General features: G+C 41.8%; 1 protein-coding gene across 1 annotated transcript in view; it reads right to left on the bottom strand.

The window, feature by feature from the left end:
- Nucleotides 1-3409: 3409 nt before the first annotated feature.
- The window catches only part of LOC126481691 (osteoclast-stimulating factor 1-like), a 78358-nt gene continuing 65067 nt past the window's right edge, over nucleotides 3410-16700 (bottom strand). The window contains exons 4-5 of the mRNA XM_050105633.1: nucleotides 7677-7888; nucleotides 3410-7579 (exon numbers count right to left, since the gene is read on the bottom strand). Of these exons, the coding sequence (XP_049961590.1) occupies nucleotides 7343-7579; nucleotides 7677-7888 (449 nt within the window). The 3' untranslated portion in view covers nucleotides 3410-7342. The remainder of the gene's footprint in view (nucleotides 7580-7676; nucleotides 7889-16700) is intronic.

The raw sequence follows: 16700 nt of genomic DNA on the forward strand, positions 1-16700 counted from the left end.
CGTTTGTTTACAACACTTACTATTAACAATCACATCTGAAGCAAACTTCCTTCTTATGACAATAACAGTAATTCCAGAACAAAATAGAGTTGACTCAAGTATGGTACATACACAAATTATCAGGATACATTCAATGGTCTGCAATATAGAATAATAAGATAATCATAGGAATAACGCCACAGAAACAAAACATTATCCAGTTTTTAACTACTTTCAAACAATGGAAAATGTAAGATACAATACTTTCATTATTCCTACTCACCAAATAGAGTAAATGTTGAGTTGCAGACAGGGACAACAGAAAAAATGTGCGAGTAGAGAGGGAGGGGGGGGGGGGGGGGTGTTCCTACTTTAGAAGAAGGCCTTTTGGCTGAAAACTAAATTCTATAGTAGTATTTTTGTTGCGCCTGCCTGCAACTCAACATCTCCTTTAATTGCCTTCATCTTTCCACACATTAATTGTGACTGTGTAACACCTGTAAACACACTTTACCACCATGGAACAAAAAAAAAAAAGGCCAATTGTACACTTCCCCCCTCTGTAATGAGAACTCTATTTTGTAAAATTCATTGGGGGGGGGGGGGGGGGGGAGAAGAAGAAAGAAATTGGTTCATACCGCTCTGGTATTTAATCCTTTCCCCCCTCCCAGTATTTCTTAATTTTGTTTGTGTGACATCTCAAAGTTACAACATACAATTGTTCTCCTTGTTGTTTTTGCTCATTTCATGGGGCTGGCGCATATATCTACTCACCAATTTTTAGGTAATATAACAGTGGCAGTCAATTTATTGTTGTGTAGGAACACGAAAGCATTCACAGGTAAGTGAATTTGAATTTAATAGAAAAGTGTCACTAGTTATTGAAATTAAAAAGATGGTACTGATGATCTTTGCTACAAATTAAGTGAAGCAGAACTAGGGAAAAATAAACAATAATTCAGAAATAAAATCTTAAGATCATCACCTAGACCCTTTTATTTGTAGGCACCTTTTGTTGTTGTTTATTTAATTTTACAATTGTATTGCGACCAAAAAGAGCTATTTAACATATTAAAACTATAAATCATTCTTTGTCAGCTTCAAATATACAAAAATTATACTTTACAAAATACTGATTACTTAATCATTTATAGAAATACTCTTACATATCTTGCCATTAATAAAACCTAAAAAGGAAACTACTGTTTTAGCTATTTCAGTTCATTTCATATAAAATGATCTATTCATAAAGAACTTAACAGAGTATGAGTGCTCTATTTTATGAAGTATGTGCCATACAGGTACAAAGTTATAATTGGACCATTAACATAAGCCACAGGCCTGGGCCAGCTGATGCTTAAGTAGTGTGTTAACTTTAAGCTGGTTTATCAGCTCCCTAGGCCTGAATCGGTAGATGTCAGAAAGCTTTGGCTTCAGCCAATGTTACCTAACTCGTAAGTTATGTGAAGTAGCCATCTCCATTTTTAGAAACATTTGTCCTTTATTGAGAAACAACCCAAAAACTTTTTTAAACTGAAACCCAACTGCTGATTCCAAGATGGTTGTGCACAGCAAATGGCTGTAATTTTTATGATGTTTTCTTAAGATCAAAATCTGTAACAACCTTGAAAATTTTCTTCATATCTTTATCCATTTCTGAGCTGCAGATGTTCAAAGGTACCCTACTTGTATATGTGATACAAAAGCATAGTTTATAAATTGACATAGCATGGGAAAATATGCTGTTAAGTGTCTCCATTATCATCTGGAAACCCCATGTTGTAGTACTGATGCACATGCAACATTGTTTTGCACATAAAATCTTGCCTAAGGTGTAAAATTAGATTTGCATGGTTTCGGTCGTACATAACTAAACTATCTAAATTTTACTGACCAATACATTTCTTTTCTTATGAGTTACATGCCCTGCCACAGGAGGGGAAAGAAAGGAACTAGTGGAAAAATGTTCCTATCTGAACACAAAAATGCGAATATGTCCATTAATTTAAAAGACTAACTGAAAAATTGGGTACCAGCTGCCTCATTCTACCTTACTCGGCATTCTAAAAAATTTGGAATGTGAACATATTTGCTTCTTTTATGTTGAGCGAGAAGAAGACAGCGACAGTGGCAAAGAAACAGAAAAGTAATAAATACTGGAAGATAGTAGACAGTTGTGATATAGAAAAACTGCAAAGAGACAATGGTAGTGGGACATTGTTGCAGTGACAGAACAGTGCTAGGAAAAGAGTGAAGGGGACAATGAGGAAGTGGACGTGGCTGAGAGCCAGTGATAATGACAATGACAACATGGAAGAGAGAGCAGCTGTAGGAAGGAGGCAAGGAATGAGATATTAGCAGTAAGAGGAGACTGTAGTTGTAGGACAGAACAAAGGGGATTGTGGCTGTGACAACAGCGAGACACAAAGAGATAATGAGTTGGGCTGAATGAGTGAGTGGGTGGGTGATGGATTAGTGGGTGTGAGTGAGTTACGGCTTGGGGACGTTGTTGGAGTTTGAGGTGAGTTCCATGTTTAAAAAAAAAAGTGCAAATATGTGTACATGCCACAACTTTTGGGAAAAATTTTAAAGATGCTAAGGAAGGTAGACAGACAGCACAGCTGGTACCTCAATTTTCAGTCAGGATCTTTTAAACAAACAGGAACATATTCACATTTTTTATGCTCTGATAGCAGCATTTTTCCATTGGTTTACGTCCCTGCACGACTTCTGCTTTTGTGGAAGTATGAACCACAGATTAAGTTGCCAGTGTTGCAGGAGACAGGCCGGGTGTATTCCACATGGCTCCTCACCCTTGTCAGTTTATGTGGGGGCTGGGCTTGTTTCCTGCACTCCCTGAGCCCTTGCCCTCCTCTCTGGCATCAGCCAACTTCCAGTTTTTTATATTATTCAATCTAGTTTTGCAAATGAGAACACATTTGTACGAACATCTGACAAAGTCTCAGGTAGCATTTGCCTGCCTACAGTTTTCTTTAACTTTGAGAAGAACGAAAAGTTTGCTGACGACCAGTTACTGCCTGTATTAAAGAATAATACCAAGTTCGAAGGACAATGGTTGGACTCTAGAGAATATAAAAATTTAACACAGTGATAGATGCGGAACTTTTGCAGAATTTATACCAGTAAAGATGGGAGCAAAATAAACAATGAACAAAAACCCATACTGCCAGAAGTAAACAAATGAGCTGAGATTTGGCATAAGGAATCATATGGTTTGTTTACACCAGGGGATTTCTTTAGACTGTGATATAATCCAGTTTCTGGTGAAGCGAATGACTGTACAGTAAACATGTAAGTGGAAGATATACTTGCTTTATTGGAAATTTAATTACAATTGCAAAACCACTGGCAGTAAGATCCGCTGTTTTAAAATAGAAAAACAGTAATGTTTGTAAATCCCCCCCCCCCCCCCCCCCAAGACATTATAGCTTTGCTTTTTGGACACAGCTAACATATATTATGCATATGCATAAATTTTGCATCAATATGAACATGGTGAATAATCCAGATGGTTTTATTAATAAGTAAGCTGTATACACAGAGATGCTTGACAATACACAAGAAAAACAGTCTCGTTGAAAAGGTAGTTCTGGGCTTCATTTGTTGGAGGAGCAGTTGCTTGTTGGTCATAATAATGACATGCTTAACTGAAGAGTCATTTGGTGTTAAATAAAACTTCTGAATCAGAAAATCATCTCAATGATGACACTACAGATAAATAGGAGGAACAACTGTATGTTCAAAACTGGAAAAGAACAGCATTTATCAGTATTTGTAAGGCACAATGTGTGGAAATGGGAGGATAGACAAGATATTTATTGAACTTCCACATAATTTCTAAACACAAAACACAATGGTACAAATGCAGAACACACACCAGAAAAAAAATCTTAAAATTACTTCCAGTTGTCATATTTGACACATGCACATCAGACTGATAGGCAGCAGCCTTATCATAGTGTACTATGTGAATGGAAAGTCATCCTCTGGTCTAAAAGACTATTCTTTCATGTAACAGACACCTTGCATTTCGACATTACTGCGAGGACAAATAACCTACAGGTAAAATGATTGCTGTATGAATACAAAAGAAAATAAGGGGCTACTACATCAATGGAGATTTCAAGAGGTGTAAAAGAAAGAGCGCTCATAATTAAAATATGTACACTGTGCAAAAGCAAGAAGCAAGTTATTAGGAAGAGACATAAATAGTGCACATACTTGGGAAAGCATACTAATATAATGATTGGAGAAACTGTCCAATCAGTCTTAGATTCTGATTGAATTGGTACACAATTACCCATCACCAAACATTTCCTATTTATGAAGAAATATCTGTTCATTTATATGTATAAAGTTTGAATTTTTCTGTAAATGTTTGTTAACTATTTTGATGCTGTCAAAGTCTGAAATTACTTTTTAACCAAAGATGCAAATTTTATCCTTGTTTGAATTCTAATTGGGCTGAACTGGCAATAAAAGTGAGGTGTTATTGAAATTGTTTGAAACAATGCTCATAAAGACTAGGACAGTATGTAGGCTGTATCACACAAAGTGCAGCTGATATTAATGTGTTTCTGCATCTATTATGTTAGTACACAACACAAACTTGAAGATATTGCATTGACTTTAGCTAATAGCACACACACACACACACACACACACTCACTCTTAAAGCACCCGTTTCATGTGTTAGTGGCCTGCGCTGATACCAACAGCGATTCAAGTTAACAAGTTCATGGCTTCTATTTTGATCTCAACAAGAAGAAGTGTTTACAGCATATATTTTGTTAACATAACAATCATTTTTGAAACTTTGTGGATCAATTAATTGAAATTTACCAACAGTCTGACAAACCATCTTCTATTGCTATTATGTTATTCCCATTATGAGCTGCAGGTATCTTATTAAGTAGACACAAAACTGTTTCAATGCACACAACTCAAGTCTGTATAGCTGAACTGCAGCATAAATCATGGATGTTGCAATACAAATTTTAAAATTAGAAATATTTCTGTTTTCCATAAAGCACACTTTAAATTATTCAGTCGGCACTGACACAGCAGCTTGCACGAATTAACACACAACGTAAATGATCACAGCATTTTATATTAAATACATCATAAATGAACACACTGCTCCATTTAAAAACAATTGCTACACCTGGATGTGAAGTGGATAACCTCTGTAAGGCTAAAATACAAGAAATCAACTCAGAATTTTGCATATTGAATTTTAAAACTGTAGATCATTTTTATAGGCATACAAAAATTATGTTAATAGTACCCAGGATACTGGAAAAGTTACACAGCGCAAAGTTTATGCACAGATGAGAATATCTACAACTGCACACTCGTAGAAGACAATTGGCGCAATGGCTCATAGGGCCTAGCTCAGTTCATACAAATCGAAGTTACTAAACTGACACTGATTTCTTTCCTTCACTACCAACCTGGCCTGACAGAAAGCAGACAGCACTGAGTTTAGCATGTCTGCTTTTCTAGACAAAAGTGGATGTGACATGAGACAATAACGACACATGAAGCAAAACCCAGCACTGAGAAGACAACACAGAATGGCAACAAAATAGCCAGTGTAGACTTCATTGTATGCTGGGCTAAGACAAGCCACATTGTTGGTTGTCTTCTTGGAATGTGAAAATAATAGATACTGGCTCTCATGACTACAAGCATATAGATTTAACAGATTGGGTGCTCAACTACCAAGCAGTCCGACAGATGTCCCTGTGTGCACACTACTGTGATCCTTTGTGACTGGAGGGTGCCCATTGTTGCTGTTTACTTGTTTAGCTCAGGAGAAGCTAATTCAAGGCAATGGCACATTGAAGATTTATCACATATACATCAACTGTTTCCAGAATGAGATTTTCACTCTGCAGTGGAGTGTGCGCTGTTATGAAACTTTCCTGGCAGATTAAAACTGTGTGCCGGACCGAGACTCATTCTCGGGACCATTGCCTTTCGCGGGCAAGTGCTCTAACCATCTGAGCTGCCCAGTACTGGCCGAAGTAAAGCTGTGAGGATGGGGCGCGAGTTGTGCTTGGGTAGCTCAGTTGGTAGAACATTTGCCTGTGAAAGGCGAAGGTCCCCAGTTCGAGTCTCGGTCTGGCACACAGTTTTGATCTGCCAGGAAAGTTTCCCATCACTTGTTTATGATTTGTTATAATAAATGAAAATGCCATGTGGCTAGGGCCTCCCGTCAGGTAGACCATTCGCCTGGTGCAAGTCTTTCGAGATGACGCCACTTCAGCGACTTGTGCGTCAATGGGGATGAAATGATGATAAGGACAACACAACACCCAGTCCCTGAGCAGAGAAAATCTCTGACCCAGTCAGGAATCGAACCCGGGCCATTAGGTATGACATTCCGTCATGCTGACCAATTAGCTACCAGGGGTGAACATTTGTTATAATGATATCACAAAATCTAACAAAGTCACTCTTGAGAGCGAGCGCTCTTATACATATATAACATCGAATATTTCAGAACATACTTCTAGGAAATTAATATGAAAGTCCAAGAATCTTTTACAAATGCAAAGCTGGATTTATTTATTTATTAAAACATAGTTGGATATGAAACTCCTCCCACTTCTGTACGGCCCGATTCATCCACTACACTGGAGTTACTCAAAATTAGACTTTAATTTTCATCTTAATGAAGATGAAGATGTGAAGGACTTTTAACACCAATAAGCCATTAACTGACATTTAATTCTAACAAACTGCAAAAAAGAGTAACATGTTTGTGAAAAATCTTCAATGTGGCATTCCACCGATTTAATTTGGCTCGAGCTGAACAGGTAAACAGAAGAAATGGGCACCCTGAACTCGCAAAGGATTATGGTAGCATGACCTTAGAGACACCCTGGATTGCTTGGTAGTTAAGCGTCCCCATTTCTGTTAGCTGTAGATGCCAATCTCAAGACTGGGGCAGAACAGCCAGTCACTAGAAATAAGTTACTCTTGCACATCAGTCATTAAAGCTATTCTAAAGTTTGTCATTAACTTGCAGTATCTTGGGTAACTTTACATTTTATCCAATGTATTTTCAAAACCTATTACTTTGGTACCAAATATTACAAAATAAAATATACTTTTTCTTTCGGTTACAACCAACAAATTGTTACTGAATTAATTTATCCATTTTTAATACAGGAGTACAATGCATTAAACTATTGTACACATCTTTTAATATTGTTCTTCCCCCATTTTTATATAAATATTGGAATGTTTAACTACTGGCTCAGATAGTCTTCTGATATCTTACTTGTTTGGTGTTTACAATATCACAGCAACGAAAGAAGAGCAGCATGCAGTTTCAATCTGAATCATCAGCATAGTCCTCTGCACTGTAGCAAGTTAAATGATTGTTTGTGCGATGTGTTTTATTCAACTGAATGATGTTCCTTAGAGCAGGATTCATAGCAAGATCCAGTGGTGTCTGGTCATCTTTGTTGCACAAATCAGCATTTGCCCCCTTTTCTAACAGAATCTCCACAACTTCAGTATGTCCACGGGCAGCAGCTACGTGCAGTGCAGTGTCACCAACTTTATTCTGCAAAGGAATACAGAAAGATAGATAACTTCATTTATAAGAATTCACTATATGTTACTCCTAATGCCACAGTGATTTTAAAAAGGTGATTATGTACCTGAGCATCGATTATTTGATTTGGTAATGATATAAGTTCCTTTACACAGTCAATATGGCCACCATGGCTTGCCCAGTATAAAGGTGTGTTACCAGCACTATCCAATCCTGTGCCAGATACGCCTTGTCTTAAACATTCTTGCAGAAAACTAAGATTGCCCCGCCGAGCTGCTTCATGCAGTGGCATTTCCACTTCTTCTGTCTGGCTTTCCACTATTGTAGTGAAAATAAACAAGAATAATTAAACAGTAACAAGACTTTCTTAAGTACAAGAAGTAGTTTCAATGAGCTAAGTATTTTCTTCAGTCTATTCAGCTGCAATGCAAATTAGTAACTGTGTGAATGTTTCAGTTATCCCAGAAGATTCACCCAACATAAGTTGTGGACAAAATGTTGGCTCTGCACTTTATCATTAATAATAAATCCCAACACATGATCTTGAGAAACATCTTAAACCTTAATTAAAACTACATTAGCTTTGAACGTCCCACATGGGACTGCATCAACACAGTACAGTTATGTTCATAATAATGTTAAATTTGAATGTCAGAGAAAGTAACTATGGTGCAACCTCTTAATTGCAATGTTGATGTCTTAAAGGTAGGTGCTTTTGACTACTAATGAGGTAGATCAAGGTCCCTTCCATTTCTTTTGTTACAAATTTTACTAGAGTTACTGTGTATGGAACAGATGTCATTAGAATTTATGTGAACTTTTTAAGTAACATCTGTGATATGCAGATCAGTAAAGTGGTATTGACTCACTGAACTTCTTCAGGCTATGACTAAATCGACAGCTTCCCATCCCCACAGTGAAGCTGATTGCAAATATATAGGGCACAGGTTTCATTGCTAGTCCCACCCCCTCGTATTGTGGATGGCTGTGATACAATACGCCATTCTCCAGGGCTGCATCAGCGCATCAGGGATTCCATGCGAAGGAGGGTGGATGCATGTAGCCTCGCTAACGGAGGATATTTTGAACATTTCCTGTAACAAAGTGTTTGAAGTCACGCTGGTAAGTTCTGTTGCTGTGTGTTTCCATTCCATGATTAATGTGATTTGAAGAGAAGTAATAAAATGAGCTCTAACATGGAAAGTAAGCGTTTCTGGACACATGTCCACATAACATATTTTCTTTCTTTGTGTGTGAGGAATGTTTCCTGAAAGTTTGGCCGTAGCTTTTTGTAACACCCTGTATAATAGCTGGTACTGGGCAGTGTACTGTAAAAGACGTTTTTCAATCAGAGTGTACGAAGTTCCAAAAGAAATATAATGTATCAACTTATGTGATTCTGAATATAGTGGTTTGAGTCTTCTACAGGTCAAACATGATAAATCAAAATAATTTTTCCTGCACTTTGTGCATCCATATGGGTGTGGCTTGGATTAGGACTTTCCTCTCCCTCTATTGCTGTTACTGCTTGCCTAAATCTTACAACTCCTTGTATCTTGCTGTTCACTACCAAAGAAAAGACTATCTTCAAAACTCCCAGGTCGGAGAAACTAACTGCTCTGAAAATTATGTACCTTATTTTCTTTTGTTACTACCAGTGCTTAAGTTGTTTTCTAGTTTCAACATTTCACGATTCAACTTGCAAATGCAGTTTGTACATCTAGAAAATCTGTTCAGAGACAAACATAAGCACCATTATCTGCTGCTTGAAGAAATTAAATTTTTATTCCTTTGAATGTTTGCTTTGTTTTAATCTGTTGTATGATTAGTGTTGAAAAGTAACATAATAACAGTATCAAAGCCTGACAAAAATCTGAATCTACTAGAAATGGAGTGGGAATAAATGAAATTTTACAGTTTAAGACAGTGAGTGATGTCATTTCAGTGATTATAAAACACAGCAAAATCTATGAAAAACTTGGTACTATGAGCCCGCTTATCAGTATGATGCTGTACACACTGTGGCCTGGATTTATAAACTGATTCAGTTGGAAATGGTGTCAAAGTGTTGTATCCTCTCCTGAGCCAAGCTGGCTCACAACTGTTGTAACTGATCCTTGATATCTTTGGCAATGGCAGTGGGGCAGAGCTGGCATCTGATGAGCTGGTCCTACACATTTTATGGACACAAATCTGTGGATATTGGTGGCCACGGCAGTAACTCAACAACACAGACAGGTCATAGACACACATGCCATGTGTGGATGTGCACTGTCCCATTGGAAAATGGCATCACAATACTGTCGCACGAGAGGTAACACATCAGAATGCAGGATGTCCTTGACATATTGTTGTGCCATCAGAGTTCCCTCAGTCACTACCAGCTGTGATCAGAAGTAATATCCAATGATGCCAGGAGTACCACCACTGTTCCTGTCCAAAACATAGGAAGAATCTGGGGTAATGCAGTACCATGATTCATTGCTGAATATGATGCAATGCCATACATCAGCAGTCTCTGCCTCCTAGCCACGGCATCACTTTAAATGTAGTCCCTTTTTTTTTTTTTGGCGCAAAACTGCTATGGTCATTAGCGCCCGGTCCGTGACTTAGGAAACATTAAAAAACCGAAATTGAAAACCAGCAGCAATAGGAACGAAAGTCATAAAATTGGAGAAACTAAAAGCAGAAGGAAGGCTTAAAAATCCACTACAGAAAGGGGTGGGTTGTCCCCAAAAAAAGCTTCAAATGACTGACGTCATTTCACTGGCACTAATAAACTTGAGAACGCGGTCGTCTGAGCGCGTGTCATCAGCTAAAATCGATGATATATCAGGCGATAGCTGTAGACGGGAGCGTAACGGATTAAAATAGGGGCACTCAATTAAAAGGTGTCTTACCGTCCACAGCTGAGAGCAGTGGGGACAGAGTGCGGGAGGATCGCCGCTTAAAAGATGTCGATGGCTAAAAAGACAGTGCCCTATCCGCAGTCTAGTTAAAATTATCTCCTCTCGACGACGCGTTCGGGAGGAAGAGGTCCATGCACAAGGAAGAGCTTTCACGTCCCGCAATTTATTATGGATAAGTGTCGACCAATGCGTGTGCCATAAATGAACAACACGTCGACATAAAACGCTCCGTAGATCGGTGAAGGGAATCGATTGAATAGCTGGCCGAGGAAGAGAGACTGCAGCCTTGGCTGCAATATTGGCCGCCTCATTTCCACAGATACCAACGTGTCCCGGGAGCCAGAGGAACGCCACCGAGACGCCCCCCAGGTGGAGCAAGCGCAGACAGTCCTGAATCCGGAGGACCAGAGGGTGCACAGGATAAAGAGCTTGGAGACTGAGGAGAGAGCTGAGAGAATCGGAGCGGATAACGTACTGTATCCGCTGATGGCGGCGGATTTAGTGGACAGCCTGGAGAACAGCGTAAAGCTCCGCAGTATAAACCGAACACTGGTCGGGAAGCCGAAAGTGATTTGGGGTGTCGCCAACAATATAGGCACTCCCTACACCTAACGATGTTTTCGAGCCGTCGGTGTAAAGAAATGTGGCGTCCGTCATTTGTGCACATAGAGCAGCAAATGCCCGATGATAAACAAGGGAAGGGGTACCATCCTTGGGAAATCGACAAAGGTCACGGAGCAGGCAGATCCGGGGACGGAGCCAAGGCGGTGCTGTACCCCAAGTTGTCAAGAAGGTTTTAGGAATGCAGAAGGAAAGAGAATGGAGCAGTTGATGGAAGCGGACTCCCGGTGGTAGTAGGGAGGATGGGCGGCCTGCATACCCTACATCAAAGGAGGCGTCGAAAAAAAGGTCATGGGCTGGATGACAGATGGCTAGCATAACGACTCAGAAGGACTGCTCACCGATTGGACAGCGGAGGTTCAGCAGTCTCAGCATAAAGGCTTTCCACAGGGCTGGTGTAAAAAGCTCCAGACACTAAACGTAATCCACGGTGGTGGATAGAGTCGAGACGCCGAAGAATAGATGGCCGAGCAGAGGAGTAGACTATGCTTCCATAGTCCAATTTCGAGCGCACTAAGGCGCGATAGAGGTGGAGAAGGACCACTCGGTCCACTCCCCAGGAGGTACCATTCAGGACACGGAGGGTGTTAAGGGATCGCAGACAGCGAGCCGAAAGATAGGAAACGTGGGAGGACCAGCACAGTTTTCTGTCAAACATAAGACCCAAGAATTTAGCGACGTTTGAAAACGGAAGGTTGACAGGACCTAGATGTAAGGAGGGCGGAAGAAACTCCTTACATCGCCAAAAATTAACACAAACGGTCTTACTGGGAGAAAAACGGAAGCCGGTTTCGATGCACCAAGAGTGGAGGCGATCGAGACATCCTTGAAGACGTCGTTCAAGAAGGCTGGTCCATTGAGAGCTGTAGTAGATCGCAAAATCGTCCACAAAGAGGGAGCCTGAGACATCAGGAAAGAGACAATCCATAATTGGATTGATGGCAATGGCAAACAGTACAACACTCAGCACGGAGCCCTGGGGTACCCCGTTTTCTTGGGAGAAAGTACGGGAGAGAGTAGTGTTCACCCTAAATATTCGCTCTGCCATAAATTCGCGAAGAAAAAGGGGCAGCCGACCTCGAAAGCCCCAAGAGAACAGTGTGCGGAGGATGCCTGTCCTCCAACAGGTATTGTATGCTCTCTCCAGATCAAAAAAATATTGCTACTGTTTGGCGTTTCCGGAGAAAATTGTTCGTGATATAAGTGGAGAGAGCAACAAGATGGTCAACTGCAGAACGATGCTTTCGGAATCCGCATTGAGCAGGTGTTAAAAGACTGCGGGATTCCAGCCACCACGCTAAATGGTAATTCACCATACGCTCCAAAACCTTACAGACACTACTCGTGAGAGAAATGTGGCAATAGCTAGAGGGGAGATGTTTGTCCTTTCCAAGTTTCGGAACAGGAACGACGATAGCTTCCCGCCATCGTCTGGGAAAAGTACTGTCGGTCCAAATTCGATTATAAAGGCGAAGGAGGTAACGCAGACTATGGGTTGATAATTGCAGCAACATTTGGACGTGGATACCATCCGGTCCTGGGGCGGAGGAGCGAGAAGAAGAGAGTGCATGTCGGAGTTCCCGCATGGAGAAAACAGTATTGTAGCTTTTGCAATTTTGAGAGGAGAAAGCAAGAGGTCGCACTTCCGCTGCACGTTTCTTCGGGAGAAACGCTGGCGGATAATTTGAAGAGCTCGAAATCTCAGCAAAGTGCTGACCCAACAAGTTAGAAATTGCGACGGGGTCCACTAATGTGTCATGCGCGACAGTGAGCCCAGAGACCGGGGAGAAACTAGGCGCGCCTGAGAACCGTCGAAGCCGACTCCAAACTTCCGAGGAGGGAGTGAAGGTGTTAAATGAGCTAATAAAGAATTTCCAGCTTGCCTTCTTGCTATCGCGGATGACATGATGGCATCGCGCTCGGAACTGTTTATAGCGGATACAGTTGGCCAAAGTAGGATGGTGGCGGAAAACGCGGAGAGCACGTCGCCGCTCACGTATTGCATCACGGCATGCCTCGTTCCACCAAGGAACTGGGGGGCGCCGGGGCAATTCGGAGGTGCGTGGTATTGAATGTTCCGCAGCTGTAAGAATAACGTCGGTAATGTGTGAGACCTCATCGTCGACGCTGGGAAAGTGACGGTCATCGAATGTCGCTAGAGACGAAAAAAGTGTCCAATCAGCTTGGGCAAACTTCCAGCGTCGCGGGCGCATGAAGGGCAGTTGAGGCTGCAGTCTAAGGACACACGGAAAGTGGTCACTCGAGTGTGTATCATCAAGGGCGAACCATTCGAAGCGCCGAGCTAGCGGAACAGTACCGACCGCAAGGTCCAAATGAGATAAACTTGTCGTGGAGGCAGACAAAAATGTAGGGACCCCAGTGTTGAGGGAAACTAGATCTGCTTGGTGGAAGACGTCTAGCAATAGTGAGCCACGTGGACAAGGATGTGGAGATCCCCAAAGCGGGTGGTGGGCATTGAAGTCCCCAACCAGCAAATATGGGGGTGGAAGCTGACCAAGAAGATGAAGGAGATCAGCTCGTGCCATTGGTGTGGACGATGGAATGTATACAGTACAAAGAGAGAACGTGTATCCGGAACGGGAAAGACGGACGGCGACAGCTTGGAAGGAAGTGTTTAAATGGATTGGGTGATAATGGAGAGTTTCATGGAGAAGAATCATGAGTCCTCCATGTGCTGGAGTGCCTTCAACAGAGGGGAGATCATATCGGACGACTGAAAATGAGAGAGAACAAAGCGGTCATGGGGACGCAGCTTTGTTTCCTGAAGACAGAAGATGACCGGCGAGTAGGATCGTAAGAGGATCGACAATTCATCCCGATTGGCTCGAATACTGCCGACCGACAGCATGGAATGGCATTCAGCCGAAGGCAGAAGATCCTGATCCATAGGTTGGTCAGGAGCAGCTCCTGCCACCAGCAATCGGCCGGTTGATCGGCCGCCAGCAGTGCGCCTCGGCGACACAGAAGACGGCCGAGGGCGATTTCCGCCAGGTGGTGCTGTAGATGGGACACGCCTTGGTGGAGAAGGAGAGGAACTGGGTTTCTTTGTAGCCTTCTTGGAAGTATGATGTTTAGAGGAAGGAGGAACCGATGGTTGGGAAGTTGCGGTACATAAAAACTCTTCACGAGTATGCTCTTTTTTCGAAGTCTTGGTGTCTGACTTTTGGGCTCGAGATTTAGCAGAACTCGACGAAGGGTGAGCCAGAGAGTGGGCAGGCGAAAGTGGTGAGGTTGAACGGGCGATATTTGCGCTGGCCGAGCGGACGACCGTGGCACTAAAGGTGAGGTCGCAAGTCTGCGTGGCCGCCTCCTTTGTTGGCCAAGGAGAAGCAAGGACAGTGCTGTATTTTCCTGTCTGAGGCACGGTGGGCCGTCGACTGGCGAATAATTTTCGAGCAGCAAAGATCAACACCTTTTCCTTTACTCTAATTTCCTGGATGAGCTTTTCGTCCTTAAAAACAGGACAATCTCGAGAGGAAGCAGCGTGGTCACCCATACAGTTGATGCAGCGAGGGGATGGAGGTGGACAAGCACCCTCATGGGCATCCTTGCCACACGTAACGTGTCCTACCTGTCTACCCGGGGTGGGGAATTACGCGTTACCCCGTCACCGGCTACGCATGGAAGTGCGTGGGTCGGCCTTCAGACACGCACAGGGAGGAAAAAAGAGAAAGGGAAAGGAAAGAAGAGGGGTCTCAAACGCCGCAGCGGAGAAAATGGCAAAGAGAAGAGGGAAGGAAAAGAGAAGGACAGAGGAAGGATGAAGACTTGCAAGTGTAGAAAGCAAGGAATTTGTAACAGTTTCGAGCATCCGTCTCCGGACGTAGGCACAAACCATTCTCCCAGAGGGGGAGAATGGGAAGGAAAGAGCCAGGGGTGAGGGGGGGGGGGGCAAAGATGGGGGACGGGGAAGGATGCGGAAAGGGAGGGTATGCAGCCCGGAAAGGAAGGAGGGCCACATTAGCTCGGGGTCCCGTGCTCGCTACGCACGTATCCACAAAAGAGTTGTGGACCCCCTGGGGGTAGTCATTTGTGCTGCTGCGTTAGCAGCAGCCTAATGCATGAGATATTAATTCCATAGTCCAGCTGCTTACAATCTCTGACCAATGGTGTGGGATGACGTAGAATGTGCAGGGAGTCCATTACTTGTTCTCAGATGGCAGGCACAAATATGAATGGATTACGAAGTAAGAACACTAAACACAAACAACACTAACGGACGGTGGTGGCCATTCTATCAATTACACAAAAGTGCATCTCTAATCATTTACATACCTGCTAATGGCGTGTAAATGTATGAAGTTACAGTAATATTCAACCATATCTTCTGGTTGCATAAACTTTTTTGTCACACAAAGTATATCAACTTTATGAACACACTTTAGTTAGATACCTGAAAGTTCGTGTCATGACTTTTGGCAAAACTGATTAACTAGTTACAATTTTGGACACTTGTGTTACATATTAGGCTGTATGTATGAAACACACACTACCTTTTCAGGTGTTAATATAATTGTACTTTTCTTTTGATGAATAATTAAAAAGAGCTGATAGCCCGATTAAAGCACTAAAAATATTTACTGGAAACATGGAAACAAATCTGCAGCAAGATTACAGAGAAATGTCTCATTTATGGACCTAGTTGAAATGCAAATAGCACACTGGATTGTATCAAGTATTCTTAGAGCAAGAGACCTCTTTTCATACGAGAGACTGAAAGTTTATAAACAAAATGCTTTAAGGTGGACAGTCACTGTAACAGGTCCACCTTGAGCAATGTCTCATAAATGGAAACATAATGAATGCAATGATTTTCCCCATGTCTTTCCAGAAAAGAAGAGGAAGCACCGTAAGAAATATAAATTTTTGTTTAGCATACAACAAACAGTAAGACAACGTTAAAAACACATAGCTACTAATTTTGAGAGTCACACTATCATCTGGCAGTTCATGTTTAATTTATCACATAATTATAACAATAAACTTAATAATTGCAACATCGAGTCCATAAGCTGGATAATAAGAGGTGTGTTAAAGATCTTTGGTTGGCAGAAGTACATTTACTGATTGGAGGTACAGAGATGTAATCCCCTTCAAATTAGTCTCTGCGATAGGGCTGCCAGACTTCCCGCAGCACTCCCACCATTATTGGAAACACACATCTTTTGGAATGGGGATCAGTTGAGCCATTGTATTTTGCATGCCATCTTCTCTTCACTTGTTCTTTTCAGGGGCATTCATGTATGGGGCATGGGAATAATGATCCTTTGAATGCATCTGTGCATGCAGTAATTATTCTAATCTTACACTCACAATCACTGTGCAAGCGATACATAGGGGTTGCAGTATATTCCTAGCATTATCATTTAAGATTGGTTCTTCAAACTTTGTTAACAGACTTTCTCGTGATAGTTTACGTCTATCTTCAAGAGTCTGCCATTTCAGTTTCTTCAGTATCTCTGTGACACTCTCCCAGGGATTAAACAAACCTGTGACCATTCTTGCTGCCCTTCTCTGTATATGTTCAATATCCTCTGTTATTCCTATCTGGGACAGGTCCCACACACTTGAGCAATGTC

Source organism: Schistocerca serialis, chromosome 5, assembly GCF_023864345.2.
Source record: "Schistocerca serialis cubense isolate TAMUIC-IGC-003099 chromosome 5, iqSchSeri2.2, whole genome shotgun sequence".
Lineage (NCBI taxonomy): Eukaryota > Metazoa > Arthropoda > Insecta > Orthoptera > Acrididae > Schistocerca > Schistocerca serialis.